The sequence below is a fragment of the Peromyscus californicus genome, unplaced genomic scaffold (genome assembly GCF_007827085.1).
Source record: "Peromyscus californicus insignis strain IS unplaced genomic scaffold, ASM782708v3 Scaffold_19__1_contigs__length_69161282, whole genome shotgun sequence".
Taxonomy (NCBI): domain Eukaryota; kingdom Metazoa; phylum Chordata; class Mammalia; order Rodentia; family Cricetidae; genus Peromyscus; species Peromyscus californicus.
The window spans coordinates 36,539,023-36,559,945 of NW_026294491.1; the positions used below are offsets into that span (position 1 = coordinate 36,539,023).

Genomic DNA, 20,923 nt, shown 5'->3' on the forward strand with positions numbered 1-20,923 from the left:
GAATTTAACCAAGTCTATACCTCGAGAAAGAATCACAGCAGCTTTCATCAGTGCAAACGACTGGATTGGAAAACACTTTAATGAGAACCATTTCCTCAGTAAGTGCGATTTGTAATCTCAGCTGTGTGGCATCAGGACTTTGCTTCCTGCTCCACAGGCTTCAGATGCCACTGCACTACCAGTTCCCCAGTGCTCTTGAGGCATGTGCTAGACATGGTCTCTTCTGTGGGAAGTCCTTGTGGCAGCTTCAGGGGCTGGATGCGTATCAAGTGTTTAACCATTTTCAACTTTGCATTCACCGAGGGGATGTTCTTGTGAATTTGAGGGGTATGTGCCTATGAACAAGAGGAGCAATATCACAGATCAATTTAAAAGGCAGTGGTACCATTTCAGAAAAACATTAAATTGAAGGCACATCCTTTCTAAATTAACTTGTAAGTAGGGCACGCTAAGTAACACATTAAACATAAGAAATAACAAATACATGTAGTGTGGGTTTCAAAGTCTGACACTGAAGCACATGGAGACTGACATGACTATCAGAATCACCGCATACCTTCTGAAGTCCAAGCATCTTGATCGTATCTTTTTCCCAGTATGGACGCCTTTTTGTACTTTTTATTCTTGTAACAATGTGCAGTTTATGAGGGTGCTGGGGGTCCCCACCGTATTTTTCATGATCTTCAGGTCTAGGCTGAAACACCTAGAAAGGGAGAATTATAAATGGTAACTCTTCCAACTTACAGCTTTTATATATGGCCTATTCCTTCTCTTTAACGAACATACCAACATACAAACAAAAATTACATAATGATCCCATCCCTAATCTTTATGTAATCCTCAACCTCAGTCTGAGTAGTCCAGATAAAGTTTAAGAATTACATATTTCTTAATCCCAGCACTCGGGAGGCAGAGCCAGGTGGATCTCTGTGAGTTCAAGGCCAGCATGGGCTACCAAGTGAGTCCCAGGAAAGGCGCAAAGCTACACAGAGAAACCCTGTCTCAAAAAACCAAAAAAAAAAAAAAAAAGAATTACATATTTCAAGAAAAATACCAGTTGGGCAGTGGTGGCCCACACCTTGAATCCCAGCACTTGGGAGGCAGAGGCAGGCAGATCTCTGTGAGTTCAAGGCCAGGCTGGTCTACAGAGGGAGTTCCAGGACAGCCAGGGCAACACAGAGAGACCCTGTCTGGGTGTGAATGAGGAGCACCACAGGCTTCGGGTTTTAGAAGGGGGCTCTCGACCAGTGCAGTCAGTAGAAAGGAGTCTCCCCAGATCTGAAGACTCAGAATCAGAAACTGAGGGCTAAGTAGTAAATTCTGTCCTGTATATTTTATCACACCAAAAAAGTTAAGGGGTGGTGCTGGAGAGGTGGCTCTGCAGCTAGAGCAATTATTGCTTTTGCAGACAAGCAGGGTTCAGTCCCCAGCACCTACATGGTGCTCACAGCCATCCATAACTCTGGTTTCCAGGACCTGCTGCTGTCTGCCAACCTCTACAGGCACCAGGCACTCACATGGTACACACACATACAGGCAGCCAGAGAACTTACACACATAAATACATTTTAAACTAAAAATAAAATTAATATACAGTAGAGGGAAAAACATAAGGCTAAGGCTAAATGGTCTTTACTATGTAGTTGTGCTCCCGAATACCTACCCAATACATCAAAAACTAACAGCCATTCCAACCGCACACAAGGACCTATACAGCTTCATTATTGTCCCAAACCGGAAGCAAGCAGGATGTCCATCAGGAGGCAAATACATAAGTAAATTATATAAACACTTACCATTGACTGCTACCCAGCCATAAGAAGAAATAAATGATTAAGCCATGAAAGGATTTGGAAAAAACTATGTACAGGCTATATGATTCTAACTATGTGAGATTCAGGGAAAGGTAAAACTGGAAAGGGGGTAAAAAGGACACAGGTTGCTAGGGTTTAGAAGTTATGGGTGGAAGTTAACAGGTGGCACACAAGTGACATTTAGAGGAACGTGTGGTTTCTGTGTGACACTGAAATAGTGAATACATGATATGATACATTTGTCGAAATCCATAGGATACACAGCATAAAGAGTGACCCCTAGTGTAAATGATGGCCTGTAGTTAATGTCTGCTTGGTTTCGTTTTTAATAATTGTTCTATATCAACACAAAATGTTCAGTATCAGGGGAAACTGTGTTGGAAAGAGGAAACACAGAGGAAGCCTCATGATTTTCTCATCATTTTCTTCTGTATAGTCAAACTGTCTTACAAAATAGAGTTTAATTATCAAAGAGCAAGAAAGCAAGTAAAACCCAAACAAAATGAAAACTAAACAAAAAAATCAATGGAGGGCTTAGTCAGTGTTATCTAAACTTAAAAAAAAAAAAGCTCAGGGTCAAGCGGTAATGGGTCACGCAGGGGTCACACAGTTGTCTCAGGACAGTGGTGATAAAAACCACAAAATATAAGGGAAAACCATGAGCAGGAGTGCACAGACTAGGAAGTAGTAAGAGCCCATTCCTACGAAAGCCAGCGGGACCAGGAGCAGAAAGTCACCATCCTACGTTACATGCACGTGTAACTTACCAGGAAACTAGCACTAGTGGGGCTGTGACATGGCAGAGAGAGTCAGTGTGCTCGTTACCATCCCTAACAACTGAGACCTGAGTTCCACTCCCCAGTAGCCAGATGATGGTGGGAGAGAACTGACTCCACAGAATTGTCTTCTAGACCTCCAAACACAAAGTCAGGGCATGTACACACACACATGCGTGCAACACACACGGTGTGCACACACAGACACACACACACACACACACAATGAATACATTTTTTAAAGGTGCAATTTTATAAAGTTAGGTACTTTTAAAAATACTCTTTAAAAAGAAACAGGTCTTACTTTATCTGGAATCCTTGATCTGGTAAATTTGTGACGAATCCAATCTGTACCAGTGAGAGATTCCACACCTTTTCTCACAGTCTGAAACAGAAAATATTTGTTATTTAAAACTCTGTGTAGTGTGAAAATCCGTATTACCAGTGTTTAGGCAACAAATGTGTACTCTAATGTGATCTATAGTAAATATAGTAAATAGCTGATTTAACTTGGCTCCCTCACTGGATAGAACCATCTCATTTAAGCACCAAGGAATGGTAAGACATAAAGCACACACACATAGACTTCCTGTCCGAGAGTTGGTAACTTCCTTCTCTAAGGGGCCAGAGGCAAGCATTTCTACCTCTGAGCTACCCAGTCTCTACTGCTAAGACTTGCCTCTGCCAGTACAGTAACAGGTACTCAACACGGACTGCCGTAAGAGGTGCTATGCAAACCAATGGGAGGGCTGCTTCGAAATCATTTTTATAAGTGAGGATCCTCAAATTTGCCCTGGAGGTCATGATTCACCAATTCTTTTTGTCTGTTTGTGTTCCGAAGACAGGGCTTCTCTGTGTAGCCCTGGCTGTCCTAGAACTCACTCTGTAGACCAGGCTGGCCTCGAACTCACAGAGATCCACCTGCCTCTGCCTCTCAAGTGCTGGGATTAAAGGTGTGCGCCACCACCGCCTGGGAGATTACCTTTGGGAGATTATCTTCTGCTTTTTCTATGTCTGTCTGACTTTCTGTGATTGAAAATGTATTCTTGCCATAATTGAAGGGTTTCCCCTAAAACTTTAACATTAAAAGAGGGGACTCAGGCCGGGCGGTGGTGGCGCATGCCTTTAATCCCAGCACTTGGGAGGCAGAGGCAGGCGGATCTCTGTGAGTTCGAGGCCAGCCTGGGCTACCAAGTGAGTTCCAGGAGAGGCGCAAAGCTACACAGAGAAACCCTGTCTCAAAAAACCAAAAAAAAAAAAAAGAGGGGACTCAGCAGTAGCCTTTTTATTGGTTTGATCTACAGTAAAAGATGTCTTGTGGTTGAAAATATTTAGAGAAAAATAGCATATAAAACAGAAATAAATAAGGGCCAGGATGTAGCTCAGCCAGAGCATTTGCCCAGTGTTCATAAGGCTCTGAGCTTAATCTCTGGTACCATGAGATAAATAAAACAAAACAAAACCAATTAATTGATATCAAAAGGAGCTTTAAAAAAGACTAACTTGCGCCGGGCGGTGGTGGCGCACGCCTTTAATCCCAGCACTCGGGAGGCAGAGCCAGGCGGATCTCTGTGAGTTCGAGGCCAGCCTGGTCTCCAAAGCGAGTTCCAGGAAAGGCGCAAAGCTACACAGAGAAACCCTGTCTCGGAAAAAAAAAAAAAAGACTAACTTGCTTGTGTGTTCTATAATCAAAAAGAGAGGGGGAAAAAAACAAAACTTTTAGGCTAAGGAGTTAGTTCAATTGGCAGAGTACTTGCCCAGCATGCACAAAGCTCTGGGTTCAATCCTCAGCACTTCATGAAATTGGGCACTTGGGAAGTGGAGGCAAGCAGAAGTTCAAGGTTATCCTCAGTTAAACAGTGAGTTTGAAGTCAGCCTGAGCTCTATGAGAAACACAGAAAACTTACCTGCAGTCTGCCTGGAGGCCTCTGAAATACTGAGCGCAAAATGCCAGCCATAAGTATAGTAATTCTTCTCTTTAGAAGCTGAGAAGTAGGAAACAGATTGCTGGTCAAATACATTAAAAATAGACAGATTTCCCCCTTCTGTAGGAGTAAAACATAGGTAGTCATTATACACTAAGCAATCCTAACTCCATCTAGTGAGTTTAGAGTCTACGTCAATTCCACAAAACTGGGAAATGGGAGTTTCTATCACCTGAAACTCTTCACAGTGAGTATAAAAAATACTTGGTCATTTTTCTTTGTCAAAGAAATCACAGAAAATACGAAACTAGACAGGACTGAAAAATTCCACCTCTTAGAATCAGAACCAAGTACCCTCTTATTTTACATATGAGGAAAATAATTTCCAGAAAGCTATCATTTACCCAAGAGTATCTACCCATTAAGGAAGTATGTACAGATGGCACTGGTGACACATGCCCATAATCCTATACTTGGGGAGCCCGGGGGCAGGAAGACTCTTGAGTTCCAGGCCATTCTGGATTACACAGCAAGATCTAGTTTCAAACAAGCAAAACAGGAGAAAAATAAAAAAAATAAAAAAATAAAAAAGCACATGTGCTCCAACCCGATTCTCCTAGCTAGCAGTCCAGTGCATTTTCACTAGATCATTAACACTTTTCTATTACAAAAAAGATGAGCATCTGGGGCTGAAAAGATGGCCCAGTTGCTAAGTACATTTTTTTGCAAGCTTGAGGACTTGAGCTCAAATAACCAGGACTATGGAAAAACTAGATATGGTGGCCCGTGTCTGTAGCCCCAGAGCTGGAGTACAGACATTCCTGGAGCATGCCGGCCAGCCAGCCTACCCAAGTCGGAAAGCTCCAGGTTGTGAGACCCTGTCTTAAAAGTAAGATGGAGAATGTCCAAGGAATACATCTCTGGTCTCCATATACATGTGCACAAAATACATGTGCACCACTATGCATACACACGAATGCATACACACAAAAATAGGCCACTTTTTTTGCCTATTTATATTTTTAAAAATGACTCTTCTGCATTGCTTCTGTAACCTCAGAGAGTCCTACTTATTCAGATAGGCATGAAACAGGTGTAGCCTAATGCAAACCGAGAATAGACAGATGAGATTCATGAACTGTATGCATGCCTTGGGCAGGTTACTTGTATGTACCGTTTTTCCCTCTAAGGAAAACAGTACCTACCTTACAAATGATCTATTCTATATAACATCAGAAATATTAGCTTGTGACCCCCAAATAGTGTAAGTGCTGTACTACTTCCCAACCAGATTCTTGCTCCCAAGTTCTGTAACTCTCTTCTGTGATATGAACTAAGTAACAGCTGGAAGTCCAAGATGTCACACAAGAGGAGCTGGAGCTCAGAAAAACTGCTCAGCAGCTAAATTAATCAAATGTCAAACTATTTTTCTCACATTTTTTCCAAGTTAAGTATCATCTGCAAATCCAACTCATTTAGTGCCACTTAACTTTTCAGTGAGGTTTCAAGAAACAACTGACAGTCTGTCTGCTGCATCCCATAGCAACAGAAAAGCTACTCAGAAATGCAAACCCATGGAATGTATTAAAGGGACAGACATAACTGAAAGAACTCCCAACGGCCCAAGTGATTTAAACAAATACATGGCTGGGCGGTGGTGGCGCACGCCTTTAATCCCAGCACTTGGGAGGCAGACGCAAGCGGATCCCTATGAGTTTGAGGCCAGCCTGAGCTACAGAGTGAGTTTCAGGAAAGGCACAAAGCTACACAGAGAAACCCTATCTCAAAAAGACCCCCCCCCAAAAAAACAAAACAAACCCCAAAAAACAAAAAAAAAAAACAAAAAGCAAAAACAAACAAACAAAAAAACCCCAAATACACGACAAAGTATCCGCTTATAATTGGAACAACAACAACAACAACAAAGACAAATGTGGGAAAGTCCACACTTATATACATAGGTAAATTAACTGGAAAAGAGAAACAGAGCTCCCTGTACAAGAATTCTGTTTTTTATGGGGCTACTTCCGGAACTTCAGGGAGGCAGAGAAAACTTTTCATCACTTCAATGTGTGCTACAATGAATAACTTTCTCCTAAGGGGTGCACTTTAGAAAAGGAGAAAAATCACCTCTATAGAAAACAGACAAACACTACCTCCACCAGGTGATCAGGGATACATAACACCAACAGTGGTAGAAGCTGACAGAATTCCAGCCAGAGCTACATAGTAGAAACCTATCACACACACACACACACAAAAACCAAACCAAAATGTCGATACACTTGACACAAGGACATGTAATGCAATGTCTTCCACCCCAAAGTCCATATATAACCCCACTTAAGAGAAAAGCCACCCTAAGGGTCACTGTGTGTACTGGCTATTTTTATGTCAACTTGAAATAAGCCCTGCTTATTTCTGTTCCTGTCCTGACTTCCTTCAATGACAGACTATGAAAGCGTAAGCCAAATAAACCCTTTCCTCCTCAACTTGCATTTTTTTGTTCATGGTGTTTCACCATGGCAATAGTAACCCTAACTTTCCACACTGTGGAAAACACTTCACTAGTACATTCTCAAATACCTCACATCTCAAAACTGTCAAGGTCATCTAGAGATGACTAGAGACTGAGAAACTGGCCAAGAGGAACCTGAGAGTTACAATGTTTATTCATAGTGTATACCACATTGGCATATGGGTGGGATCCTGGAATATAAAAGGACACTGGGCAAAACTAAAAATACCTGTCTGAATAGAGCAAATAACATTAATAATGTATTAATTTGGTTCAGCAGTTGTAATGACCACCCTATACTAATATTTGACATTAAAAGAGGAAACAGCACAGAAGGTATAGGAACCCTGCATTAGCTTCAGCAAAAAAAGCTGGGAGTAGGGTAGTCAGGAGTTGCCAGCCAGACACAAAGGCAGAACTGAGAAAAGGTACCAAGCCACATGACTAAACATAGATAAGAATTATGGGTTAATTTAAGTGTAAGAGCTAGTCAGTAATAAGCCTAAGCTAATGGCCAAGCAGTTAAAATTTAAAAAAAAAAAAAAAAAAAGGCTGGGACTAGGAATGTTTCAGGGGTAGAATGTTTGCTAGGCATGCACGAGTTCCTGGGCTCAAGAATTAGTACTGCCTCCAGTGCCTCTCCACTTTACCAAGATGAAAATCCGATCCTTACCCTCACATAGCAAGCCACTATAAATCACTGCCAACCTCCACCCATCTTCCCCCATATTCTCCTTCATCTCCTATTACTTTCTTGCTTCGTCAGAATAGCTGGCTTTCTGCATGACCCGGAAGCAGCCAAGCGAGAGTGCTTCTTCCCTCTGACTGTCTGGAATGACCCTGGCATGTCTTTCTTTTTCAATTTTTGGCTTAAACCTTACCTTAGCAACAAGGTCTACTTGGATCACATTGTTTCAGTTTCACCATTACCTTGTATTGAGTGAGGTCTACCTTCAACAAACTGTTCAATATTTTCAGTCATACTATTGCTAACACTCCCAGTCCCCTATCTTACTTGAATACTGTGCTCTACTGTAATTTGCTAGTTTACCATTTAGCAGCTGTCTCCATTCAAAACACAGGGCAGTGTCAGATGACAAGGACTTTATATTTTGTTTTGGATGTGTGCCTCTCAAAGCAGCATCTGCACTCAAGATTTTCTGCTGAAGTTTAATTTACAGATATAAGCAGGTGTCACCATCAAAACTAACCCCTTTTGTTGGTGGGGGTGGGGTGGGTACTGGGCACCAAACCTAGAGCCTTGCACATAGAAAACAAATGTTCTGAGCTGCATCTCCAGCTTCAAAATTTTATGTCTCAATAAAGTAGAGGTTATTATTATTAGGCATGTAACTTTTGGACTTTGGAGCAATTATACTGCCATCTACTGTACAACAGCTTTCCTCTGTACTGCTGCAAAAACCAGAAAAATGGGGCGGGAGAGATGATGGCTCAGCAGTTGAGAGCACTGGCTGCTCTTCCAGAGGATCCAAGTTTGATTCCCAGTGACCACATGGCAGCTTATGTTTGTAACTCTAGTTCCAGGGGCTCTGGCAATCTTTTGGTCTCCTTGAACACTGCATGCACATGGTGCACATATACGATAGGCAAAACACCCACACACATAAAAACAAACTGGAAAATACCATTTAGCACATGAGATATATTACTTATCTCTATTTTCTAATATGTGAATATACATGTATATATAGAAAAATCTGAAGGTTGACAAAATAATTTTTCTTCTCCCTCACCCCCAACGTCTCATAGTTTTGTTCTTAGTTTTTGTTTTGTTGGTTTTTTTGTTTTGCTTTTTACAATGACTTTGAATGTAAATGGTCTTTACTCCCAAACGACAACACCAGTTCTTAAGCTGTTAGGGTTTTTTTTTTAATTTTTAATTTTTTTCTTTCTAAAGAGAAAAGGTATATATCTATAATGGGGAGTGGACATTTCTGAAAATGTAGAACATAGAATTCCCCGTGCAATCAACTAAGATCTCTGAAATCAACAACTGTCTCTCTTCCCTGAGTTCCCTGGGCCTGAAAGTAGTAGGCAGCCGTCATAACGGTCTCTCAGCCAAAAGAGAAGGAGCCAGGATAGGTGAAGATCCCCAGCTTGCAAAATCACTGTCTCTAGTAAACAGCAACTCTAGAAACTGCATTCTAAGTCGCAATAACTTAAAATTAAGTTTTGCCTTCTTTAAATGTTCTTTTATTTTCAATGATGCTCAATGAGCGTCCCAGAGTTATAAACCAGAAGCACTGAAAAAGCTACAGACATTCCCATGCAGATAGGCTTGGATGGCTCAGACCTAGTGCTACAAGAGTGAGGCTCTCAGGGAGACGCGCGACGCAGCAACCCCCGGATAAAGTGACAATTGGGCCGCTTTCAGAAGTCCAAGAAACGAATACTGGGCACAGACCTATTTACGTCGCTGGGACCTCCAACTCGGAACGGGAAAGGAAGTCAGCATCTGCAGAGAGAACCCACGCGAAAACACACACTTCCAGCTCCCGCAGCCCAACTCACCCGCAACCGCTCTGTCCAGTCTGAACGTCCCTGCGACCGGAAGGGGCGGAACAGAGGTAGGCGGATCCAGTGCGACACTCACACCACGCCGTTGCCATCACAGTGCGAACAGTTCTTTGGTTCCGCGGATGGTATTTTCGTTCCGGCCCAATGACTCCCATTCACAAAGCACCCTAGAAGACAGCGCAGGCGCAGTGGTGTCACGTGTGCGCTTCCTAGGGAAGAGACAAACCCGGGAAGACCTGGCGGAGCCCGGGGGTTCTGGCTGTGATGGCTAAGTCCAGCCTGGGGCAGGACGCGGACAGCACCGCTGCGGTGGCGGTGCTAAAGCGGGCAGTGGAGCTGGATGCGGAGTCCCGGTACCAGCAGGCTCTGGTGTGTTACCAGGAGGGGATCGACATGCTCCTGCAGGTTCTGAAAGGTGAGAGTTAGTTTCGGTTTCCGCTCTGTCTGGGACAGAGTGAAACTTAAGTAAAACGAAACTTCCTAACTACCAGGAAGCATTCAAATTCAGGAGATGTAGTCTGATATTCTGAGGGACCACGGAGGTGGTGGCGTTTGTAATAGACTGATGTTGTCATGAAGGAGCATAGATCACTATTCTGAAACGTAAGCGACAGAACCAAATATAAGACAAAAGCCTTGGTAGGTCTTGCGTTTGAATGTTTTTTTTTTTTTTTTTTTTTTTTTTTTTTTTTTTTTTGTCGTCAGTTTGCGACAGGATTTTTCTCCTCTCTGTAACTGTCTCTGTCGCTCCTTCCCGCCCCCGCCCCCACTATGAGTTTCATTAGGGTGGAAGTTTGTTTATTCCTATATGTGCACCTTACCGGTGACTACACCACTGAATAAACTGTCTCTCCTTCCCATTAACAATTTATAAACACACACACACACGCACGCACACACACACACACACACACACACACACACACACACACACACAAAGATGGGGGCTTGAACCTCTCCCCCTTTCATGACAGTGTTAAGAGACCCAATTCTGTGGCGATCCTGTGCAGGGAATTACAGCTGCTGTGAGTTAGAGTGCAACAGACATGTCATGCTGGAGAATCTTGAGTCCACACACTCCTTCCTTTCCTCTGGCCCTTATTCCTTCTGAGGTGTTCCCGGAGCCTCATTTATGACTGGCATTCAACAGCCATTTATTCTGTGTTCTTTGAGCAGTCTCTGCAGTCATTACCGAGTACTGGTGGAAGAGGCTTCCCTGACCATGCTGACAACAGCGCTGTTCTGTGGCTATAAACATAATCATGTACAAGACGGTTTGACAAATACATCATGTCTGTTTAATAAAACAATAGCAGTAGCTCACCCCCCAACCCCTACCCAGGACCTGTGACCCTCCACAGTCTTGTACTTTTAATCAGATGTGAATTCTCTCCTGTCAAGCAGGCAGATCCAATCGGAAAGCAGTTTGGTACCCCATAACATATGCCGAAGATGCCATAACATATGACCCCATGCCACTGTTGCACCAGCGTGCTCATCTTGCCCAGCTGGTTGTTTTTTTAACACAGTGCATTCCTGAGTAAGACAAATTTCCCCCAGCAGCCTGTGCAGCTCCTCTCCCCACTATTAACTACCCAACAAGGAGGAAGTTTCGAACCCAGTTCCAATTTGATGTCTCTGTGTCCTGTGACCAAGGCATGTGGTGTGTTCAGAAATAGAGTCTTATGAGCTAGTTTTTGTGGGCATCCAAAAGCAGTGGCAATTCCTGTATTGTTTTGGGGGTCTCACTGGCCTCCTTGGCCAACACCTAGGGAGGTTGCCCATCCCAGCACTGGGGTTTACCTTTAGAAACTAATGTTTCTAGGAACAGCTTTATCTTTCCACAGAGAATACCTCCGCTTATAACTTTTAAAACCTTTTTATTAATTTTTTTTGATTAGCTTACTGTCCTAGTTAGGATTACTATTGCTATGATGAAACATCATAACCAAAAACAAGTTGGGGAGGAAAGGGTTTATTTGGCTTACACTTCCATGTCGTTGTAGTCCATCATTGAAGGAAGTCAGGATAGGAGCTCAAGGAAAGCAGGAACGTGAAGGCAGGAGCTAGTGCAGAGGCCATGGAGGGGTGCTGCTTCCTGGCTTCCTCTTCATGGCTTGCTCTGCCTGCTTTCTTAGAGACCACCAGCCCAGGCATGGCACCACCCACAATGGGCTGGGCCTTTCCCCACCAATCACTAATAAAGAAAATGCCCTACAGGCTTGCCTACAGCCAAAACTTATGGAGGCATTTTCTCCCCACCCCTAGTGCTCAGACAGGGTTTCTCTGTGTAATCCTGGCTGTCCTGGAACTCCCTCTGTAGACCTGGGTGACTTCAAACTCAGAGATTTGTCTACCTCTGCCTCCCAAGTGCTGGGATTAAAGGCATGTGCCATCATGCCCAGCAAAGCATTTTCTTAATTAATTGAGGTTCCTTCCTCTCAGATGACTTTAGCTTGTGTCAAGTTGACATGAAACTAGCCAGCACACTTACCAAATATCAGCATTGTTAGTTTGGGCTAACCCTCTCCCCCAAGTGTGTGGTTGTTCCTCTCTCTCTCTCTCTCTCTCTCTCTCTCTCTCTCTCTCTCTCTCTCTAAGTATGGTGGCTAGTTTTGTGTCAACTTGACACAAGCTAGATTTATCTGAAAGAAGGGAACCTCCAATGAGAAAATCCTCTTAGTGGTTGATGAGGGAGGACCTAGCCCACTGTGGGTGATTACATCCCTAGGCTGGTGATCCTGGTTCTATAAAAAAGCCAGCTGAGCAAGCCACGAATAGCAAGCCACTAAGCAGCATTCCTCCATGGCCTCTGCATCAGCTCCTGCCTCCAGGTTCCTTCCCTGTGTGAGTTCCTGTCCTGATTTCCTTCAATGATAAACAGTGCCATAGAAGTGTAAGCCAAGCCTGACAGTGGTGGTGCATGAGTTTGATCCCAGCACAGGCAGGCAGATCTCTGAGTTCAAGGCCAGCCTGGTCTACAGAGTGATTTCCAGGACAGCCAGGACTAGAAAGAGAAACCCTGTCTTGAAAAGCACGCACACGCGCACACACACACACACACACACACACACACACACACACACACACACACAGTAGAAGCCAAATAAACCCTTTCCTCTTTTAGGTCATGGTGTTTTGGTACCAGGATAGTGGACATTGCTGTGACAGACCTGACCATGTTGTCTTGGGGAGGGTTGTGGAAGGACTTTGAAACTTTATGCAAGAAAAGCAATTGAGTGTTCAGTGCTTGGTGAGCTGGTAAGTAGTGCTTGGAAGTGTGCTGCAGTCTTAACAGGCCAGGGACATCACAGTGGCAGGAGGCATGGAAGATAGAACTCACTGTCACCCTTCAAGCCCAGAAGCCAGAGCGGGGAAGGGCTTGTCTTGGTCTTTTTTTTTTTTTTTTTTTATGTTTATGAACATGCGTTCGTGTGTGTGTGTGTGTGTGTGTGTGTGTGTGTGTGTGTGTGTGTGTGTGTGTGTATGTGCGTGTACCTGCTCTGAAATGCCACAAAGTACATCTGTAAGTGAGAGAACAATTTAGCAGTCATTTCTCACCACCATTTGGGTCCCAGGGATGGAATTCAGAATTTCAGACTTAGCGGCAAGTACCTTTACCTGCTGAAACGTCTTGCTGGTCCTCCCCTTGCTCTTCCCTAATAACTGTTTGTGGGAAATAACGGGCATCATAAGATGTGGCGCGAATCCTAGTTGGTCTTGATAATAAAAACCCCGAGCCAAATATTGGGGTAAATGCTGAAAGATCAGAGAGACAAAGGAACGAGACACAGCCACCTCTTACCTCGCCAACTTCTCAGCCTGAAAGGTCCCCTGCCCCCTCCGACTTCTGTCTCTGCCCCACTTTATCACTTCCTCTCTCCACCCAGCCATATCGCTTACTGTTTCCTCCTCACAAGTGCTGGGATTAAAGATGTGTGCCACCACTGCCTGGCCTTTATGGTTAGCTAGTGGCCAGCTCTGCCCTCTGATCTCCAGGCAAGCTTTATTTGTTAGTACACAAGCAAAATAGCACCATAATAGGAGAACTGCATTAATCCTTTGCAAGGGCAGTACCTCAGTGACCTCCTACTAGCCTCTGCTACTTGGAGGCTCCACTCCTTCGTAACACAGGCCTGAGCTTCCCATTCATGAACCTTTGAGGGAGGAAGTACACGTAAATCATATCCAAGAGGAGATATAAGATGTTTATTTGTTCAGAAGAACTGCAGAAGGACACTCCAGCATGCTGAATTTGAGCACATTGTGAAATGATAGGGAATTGGTGGGAAACTGGACAAAATCCCTGTTCTTTTTTTTTTTTTTTCAATTTGTAGGCACCAAAGATTCCAGTAAGAAAAGTGTTCTCAGAACGAGAATCTCCAACTACATGGATAGAGCAGAAAACATAAAGAAATACTTAGACCAAGAAAAAGAAGGTAAAAGTCTATTTTTGAGAACTTGTCTGGGGTTGGGCTTCAGAGGCAGAGTGCAACTTGAGGCCCTGGGTTCAAAGCTCCTGCTTGTTGGAGCATGGTGTGGTCTGGGCCACGTGTGCCTGGGAGCCTAACAGATTTGCTCTGTTTCCTTTCCCCTTATACAGAAGTTTTTCTTAACAGTGTCTGGTTGTCAGTTTGGGACCTGGGGATTCAGACATCCTTTGACTACCTGACAAGAACTTGGCCATTTTTAGGGCATTTGCAGATCGCTATGAAGCATATGGGTGGACCTCAATTTAAGAATATTGCAGAAGAATACTGAACATGGATGCTATGTTTGTATTTTCTTTTATGAAAAGATGAAAATCATTAGAATAGCTAAAGAAAACTCCAGGGGCTTCTCAAACGGCTGTGAACCAAAGCATTTCACGAGTTATATATTCCTGATGATTAAGAGGTGAGGTAGGTACTCCTCTGGATCTGTTACAGTTCCCAGCTCATGAGCATCTGTGTGAGTGGGTGTGGCCACCTCATCTGAAGCACACGGTGTTTTTATAGCCAGAGGTGCTGGTGCCCTCAAAAGCTCAGGCCCCCACGCCTCAGCTCTTCTCCTTCTGTCCTTATTCCAACTCTCTCCCCACTTCTGCCTAGGGTTCTGTACTAATTACACCCAGGTTGTGGTGGTTGAGTGAACAGTTAAATTAGTCTATGTGACTAGTTTGGCTTAAAAACTGACGCATGGTTTGTAGTGTTATCTCTATGGAAGTGTTGGTTTGTTTTTATTTTTGTCTTGTTGTTTTTGGTGGTGATGGGCATTAAACTCAGTGTCTTATGCTTACTAGGTGAGTATTCTACTGCTAAACTATAACTGTAATCCAGATTTTTTTTTTTTTTTTTTGGTTTTTCGAGACAGGGTTTCTCTGTGTAGCTTTGCGCCTCTCCTGGAACTCACTTGGTAGCCCAGGCTGGCCTCGAACTCACAGAGATCCACCTGGCTCTGCCTCCCGAGTGCTGGGATTAAAGGCATGCGCCACCACCGCCCGGCCAGATTTTTTTTTTGAATACTCAAAAAACCTTCACATTTTTTGTTTTTGTCTTTTGTTTGTTTGTTTTTGGTTTGGGTTTTTGTTATTGCTGTTTTTGGTTTTTGTTTTTCTTAAGATGGGGGCTGGACTTCCTACGTAGCCCTGGCTGGCCTGGAACTCTCTATGTAGACCAGGCTGGCCTGGAACTCCTGGAGATCCACCTTCGTCTGTCTCCAGAGTGCAGGAGAGGCTTCACGTTTTAAATTTAGCTTTCTGACTTTGCACTTATGCTTTGGCTCATTCGGGGATCCTGGAAGGCACACTGAGCACACGTGGAACCAGCTACGTGTTTTGTTTGTTTGTTTGTTTTGTTTGTTTGTTTGTTTTGTTTTTGACTTTTAGTTGTTCTTTTTTCATTTTACACAGTCTCATAAAAACTTTAGTTGTCATAGCAACCACTAAAAGTCTGCTTAAAACATATTGTAGCATGCTTAGCATGTGCAAAGCCCTGCATTCAGTCTGCAGCACCAAAAGCAAGCAGACAAAGAAGTGAACTAACAAAAAGCCTTAAAACCAGGGGAAAAAATACGGCGAGGCTGTGGTGGTGCACACCTGTAGTCCCAGCACTTGGAGGTAGAGGCAAAAGGAGAGGGCATTCAGGGTCACCCTCAGCTACATAAGGGATTTGTGGCCAACCTGGGCTACATGTCTCAAAACAAAGCCTTACAGAAACACTCTTAAAGTGCTACAAATGGCTTCTAAACTCCATTGTACTGTTACGTATTTAACACTCGCTTTAGCCATGAGGTTGCAAGACAGGAAATGGCAAGTCAACCGAGTACATCTCGTGTTCTGCCCACTGTGACAGGGTCTTGGCGACACCTGCGTGCAGTCAGTCCTCTCTAGTATACATTTCCCAGTCTGTTGGAGACAGTGATAAAACCAGTTTCAAGTAACCTTGTGGGCTGGAGATGGCGCAGCAGAGCACTGGCTGCTCTTGCAGAGGACCCCCAGGTTCAGTTCCCAGCACCAGTCTGGCAGCTCACAACCATTCTTAACATCTGGGGAATCTAAGGCCCTGTTCTGACCTCTGAGGACTCTGCATGTATGTGGTGCAAATGCATACAGGCAGGAAAGATATTCATACACGTAAAATAAAACAGTTTTTTTTTTTTAATTTTAAAAAGGAAACGTCTGGATGGCCCCTTTGCCTATCCTCTGTGAAGGCAGGGATCTCTCTTGGAATAGTATTTGGTCTTCTTTCCCTATGTGTAAGAAACATTTTGCAGGTGCATGTGATGGCTACCGAGTAAGTGAGTTGAAAAGATTGTAACGTGTCCGGATTAATCACTGTGTGCAACGTATCAGCTGTGTAAAAAGGAAGTGTTCACAGGCACTCGTGAGGTGGTTCAGTGGGTAAAACCACTTGCCAATAAACCCGAGGACCTGAGTTCAATCCCTGGAGACGGACCCACCTCATACCACATAGTAGAAGGAGAGAACCAACTCCCACAAGTTCTGACCTCTACACATTCTTCATGGCATGCTTGCACCCACTTGCATGCCCGCCCGCCCACACACAAAGGAATAAAGATGTGATTTTTTTTAAAAAGTGGTCACCGGTCACATTACTGTAGCTTGTGTTTTGTAGATGGAAAATATCACAAGCAAATTAAAATAGAAGAGAATGCAACTGGTTTCAGTTACGAGTCACTTTTTAAAGAATACCTTCATGAGACAGTTACGGAGGTTTGGATCGAAGACCCTTATATTAGACAAACTCATCAGGTAAGTGGAATATACTAAAATATAATGAAATGTAACTTTAAATATATAGTCAGCTGTCTGTGTTTATGGGTTTCCTATCCATGGATTTGATGGAGGATCAAAAATACTATTAAAAATTCCACCTGTATTGAACATACACAAACATGTCGGTATAATGATAATGTATAGTGTTTATGTTGTGTTGGATAGCGTAAGTAGTCTAAAGATGATTTAAAGTTCTTGGGAGTGTATGTGTAGGTTCTAGGCTGATAGAGCATCATTTAAAATAACAGATGGGGGTGCTGGAGAGATGGCTCAGAGGTTAAGAGGTTAAGGCTGCTCTTCCAGAGGTCCTGAGTTCAATTTCCAGCTACCACATGGTGGCTCACAACCATCTATAAGGAGATCTGGTACCCTCTTCTGGCCTGCAAGCATACATGTAGGCAGAATACTGTATACATAATAAATAAATAAATCTAAAAAAATAAAATAAAATAATGGAAGCATCTGTGAACAGTATCTGGCTTGGGGAGTGTGTCCTAGAATCAATTCTTGCTGGACACGGAGGGAAAACTGTACAAGTTAGTGCTAATCCATCCTGATACCTTTCAGCTGTATAACTTCCTTCGGTTTTGTGAGATGCTGATTAAGAAGCCATGTAAAGTAAGAACTATTCACCTTCTCACCTCTATGGATGTAGGTATCTGAAAAACCTCATTCTTTCTTGACTTAACTGTGTTCAGTTACAAGTTACCTGGTCCAGTACTTCAGCTAGATGTATTTCCTTGGGACTAATTCACCATGTAGTACCAAGCAGAGTGTATCTTAAGAGAAAGGCTATTGATTTGAGAGTTTTGACCTTGTATTCAGCCGTTTGGTTGAATTTGAATAGTTTGTCAGTTTGGTCTCGGGTGTCAGCGATCATGCAGTCTGTACCAGTGACAGTTCTGTCCCTCACCAGAGATTAGATCGTTACTGTATCTCTTTTGATTTTGTCTTAAATATGAGTGCATCCAAATAACTACAATTTCTAAGATTAGTCTAAGAAGTGGGCAGGATGACTGAATATCATTTCTAAAATACATTTAAGGATCCTGAGTGTGGTGCCCCATGCCTGTGCTCCTAGCAACGGGGAGGCTGAGGCAGGAGGGAGTTGTGTGCTATTCACATGAGGAAAACAATTGTTTGTATAAAAACAATATATAAAAAGAAAATAATTACCCATTCTTTAGTTGCTTCTTTGAGACAGTAATATTGAAATTAATGTGGAATGCTTTCAGTTTAATCTCTCTGTGGTATTCATTGTATAGCTCATGGATAATTTAAGTTATTAATAACAGAGGCAGTAAATTATGTTTTATGCCACCAATAGGGGCTTGGGAATGTGCAGCAAAGTAGTGGCCTGGAAGAAATAAAACAATCCCTTGGGAGTCATGACGTGCTGTTGGAAGTAAACTATTCTTCATCTATACATGACCGAGAAATTAGGTTAGTGTGTAATATTTTATTTTTTAATAGCTCAGACACACTTTAAAAATTCCAATGCAATATAATTATATACACATATTTAAATATTAAAACTTTAAATTAATCTCAAACTTAATAACTTTGCACTTTGGACCTTGGCTTACCTCTTTAGAGTGAGTTTAGGTAATCCTAGTCAAATAATATGTATGGGTTCTGTGTCATATGGGAAGGAGTTCTTTTGTGCAGACCATAGCCAGTGTTATTATGGTAGGAGGTAATTAGTTTCCTACTGAAATTACTGTTTACCTGCTGTGGCTTTGGTGGTATGTTCTGGTAGTGTGCTGTTAATCAGGAAACATATATACAGCATCTTAGAAATCAAACTCATATTCTTCCTTCCCTTTAGCACAGTGCTTTTCAGATGATACAGCAAAGAGACCCTTGTTTTTAATACAAAGTTAATCAGAAGCTAAAGATGCAAAATGGATGGCAGTGCTCCATCGTTGAAGCGGAGGTCAGGGGCTGGGCTGCCTTTGGGATCCCCATCCCCATTTCTGAATAGTGACACTGTGTTAGTCAGGGTTCTTTAGAGGAATAGAACTTAAAGAATGAACACACACACACACACACACAAAGGGGATTTTTTAGAGTGGCTTACAGGCTGTGGTCCAGCTAGTCCAATAATGGCTGTCTACCAATGGACGGGAAGGTCCGAGAACCCAGTAGTTGTTCAGTCTATGAGGCTGGAAGTCTCAGCTCGTCTCCAGTGCACACCAGAATCCTGAAGAAGTAGGCTCTAACGTCAGTGAAGGAATGGACTTGCTAGTGAGAGAGAGCAAGCAGGCAAAGAGAGAGAGCAAGCTTCCTTCTTCCATGTCCTTTATATAGGCTGCTACCAGAAGGTGTGGCCCAGATTAAAGGCGGGTGGATCATGTGCCACCACTCCTGGCTCCCACTTCAAATAGGTTTTTTGTTTTGGTTTGGTTTTGGTTTTGTTTGTTGTTTGTTTTTCGAGGCAGGGTTTCTCTGTGTAACTTTTTTGGAGCCTGTCCTGGAACTCACTTTGTAGACCAGGCTGGCCTCGAACTCACAGAGATCCACCTGCCTCTGCCTCCCGAGTACTGGTATTAAAGGCATGCACCACCATCACTCGGCTCAGATAGATTAATTAAAGAAAAACAAATCCCTCAGAGGTGTGCACAGCCATTTGGGTTTGAGTTAATTCCAGATGTAGTCAAGTTGGAAACTGGAGTAGCCATCACAGGCACCTCTGAAACGTCACCACACTCTTCCTGAATGTCTTTTGCAAACCGCTTGTTAGCAGACAGGAAGAGCTTGAGCAAGCTGAATTCAAAAGTAGCTTTCCATTTAATGGTTCAGTTCTTTCTCAGCCAATCAGGCTAGCTGATGGTGTTTAATGCTAATTTGTTCTCCTTATAGACTGAGCTTGGGACTAACCCCAGGTTTGATTCAGCTCGTGCTTTTCTTTGTTTAGGGGGAAATCTTGATGATTCTTAACCAACTCTGGCTTTAAAAACTAACTCAAATGTCTTGAATGTAATACTATACACTAATTTCAATAGGTTCAACAATGGATGGATGTTTAAAATTGGAAGAGGACTTGATTATTTTAAGAAACCACAGGTAGGCTATGATTTTATTTGTTTGTTTGTTTGCATTCTTTTCTTATATTACATCCTGACTGATTTCCCCTCCCTCCTCCCCTGCCAGTCCCTCCTCCCACACCCCCTCTCCCCCAGATCCACCCTTTCTCCTTTCCCTTCAAGGATGTGATTTTGTGATTAACGGTGAGCACTGTCTTCTTGTTCGTTGTGATGAACTCTGGGCTCTTAGCCTCCAGAGTGGCTGGCACCGTAGACGGAACATCACGCCTGGCTTTCTATGTGTGGGTGTCATCTTTACCAGTACCCTTCTTCTCTTCATAGGGTCGTTTTTCCCTTGGGTATTGTGATTTAGACCTGAGACCGTGTCATGAGACAACGGTGGACATTTTCCATAACAAGCACACAAAAAAAATCTGACGTGTCGTAACCTAACCATACGTTTCTGCTTTGGGTGGTTTCAGCCCATTTTCTGTTGCTATAACTGAATACCACACACTGGATAATGTATAAAGGATAGAGGCTTGGGCTTTGGCATCTGGGGAGGATCCGCCTTCTGCATCCCACATAGCAGAATGCAACAAGATGGAACAGGCTTGTAATAAAGCTTGTGAGGCAGAGCCAGCCACCTCAGAGGTCTCCCCCGCTTTCAACACTGCTCTACTAGGGACCAAGATTCCACTTGTGAACTGTGATGGATATATTCAAACCATAGCAAGCAAATACTGGCCTTGTTCCTTTTTTTTTTTTTTTAATGTATTTGAATGTATTTTTATAATGTATGAATTTAACAATAAATATTTACATTTCTACAAATTTCTGGATCTGTAAATAAGCTGTTCAGCAGCCTTACAGTGTTGCTTTTTAAGTCATCTTTTTAACTGAAAGATTTTACCGGCTTCTGTTTGGTTGTTGGAGAGTAGGTCAGCAAGTATTACACAGATGTTATGACAATTGGATGTTAATCTTGCTCCTGGGAATTTAGAGTTCCAAAAGAAAACCACAGGTTTCAGTGCTGTAAGAGACAGGTAG

General features: G+C 43.0%; 2 protein-coding genes across 6 annotated transcripts; one reads left to right on the forward strand and one right to left on the reverse strand.

Moving 5' to 3' along the window:
• Nucleotides 1–61: 61 nt before the first annotated feature.
• On the reverse strand, nt 62–9,658 carry Mrpl30 (mitochondrial ribosomal protein L30). 2 transcript variants are annotated; one of them, XM_052745126.1, is made up of 5 exons: nt 9,566–9,658; nt 4,498–4,575; nt 2,895–2,975; nt 557–703; nt 62–335 (listed from the first exon to the last, which is right to left on the reverse strand). In XM_052745126.1, the coding sequence occupies exons 2-5, from the start codon at nt 4,546–4,548 to the stop codon at nt 132–134; spliced, it is 483 nt and encodes a 160-aa protein (XP_052601086.1). In that variant the 5' UTR covers nt 4,549–4,575; nt 9,566–9,658; the 3' UTR covers nt 62–131. The 2 variants fall into 2 exon arrangements, with proteins under 2 accessions (XP_052601086.1, XP_052601085.1); XM_052745125.1 differs by having other exon boundaries at nt 9,459–9,573.
• Nucleotides 9,659–9,701: 43 nt separating this feature from the next.
• Mitd1 (microtubule interacting and trafficking domain containing 1) lies at nt 9,702–20,661 on the forward strand. Of its 4 annotated transcripts, none has more exons than XM_052745122.1 (7): nt 9,702–9,986; nt 13,909–14,010; nt 16,687–16,823; nt 17,415–17,465; nt 18,175–18,290; nt 19,853–19,913; nt 20,216–20,661. In XM_052745122.1, the coding sequence occupies exons 1-7, from the start codon at nt 9,836–9,838 to the stop codon at nt 20,309–20,311; spliced, it is 714 nt and encodes a 237-aa protein (XP_052601082.1). In that variant the 5' UTR covers nt 9,702–9,835; the 3' UTR covers nt 20,312–20,661. The 4 variants fall into 4 exon arrangements, with proteins under 4 accessions (XP_052601082.1, XP_052601080.1, XP_052601081.1 ...); XM_052745120.1 differs by having other exon boundaries at nt 17,415–17,498; nt 20,216–20,659; XM_052745121.1 differs by lacking the exon at nt 20,216–20,661 and adding an exon at nt 20,001–20,209 and having other exon boundaries at nt 17,415–17,498.
• Nucleotides 20,662–20,923: the final 262 nt, after the last annotated feature.

Bases quoted from the DNA above. Each gene is read 5' to 3' on its own strand.
- Mrpl30 (XM_052745126.1), bottom strand. From the start codon at position 4,548: ATGGCTGGCATTTTGCGCTCAGTATTTCAGAGGCCTCCAGGCAGACTG. The intron at 2,976-4,497 runs GTAAGTTTTCTG...TTTCTGTTTCAG, and splicing joins GGCCTCCAGGCAGACTGCAG to ACTGTGAGAAAAGGTGTGGA. The intron at 336-556 runs GTATGCGGTGAT...TCTTGTTCATAG, and splicing joins AGATGCTTGGACTTCAGAAG to GCACATACCCCTCAAATTCA.
- Mitd1 (XM_052745120.1), top strand. From the start codon at position 9,836: ATGGCTAAGTCCAGCCTGGGGCAGGACGCGGACAGCACCGCTGCGGTG. The intron at 17,499-18,174 runs GTAGGTATCTGA...TGCCACCAATAG, and splicing joins ACCTTCTCACCTCTATGGAT to GGGCTTGGGAATGTGCAGCA. The intron at 19,914-20,215 runs GTAGGCTATGAT...TTCTCTTCATAG, and splicing joins ATTATTTTAAGAAACCACAG to GGTCGTTTTTCCCTTGGGTA.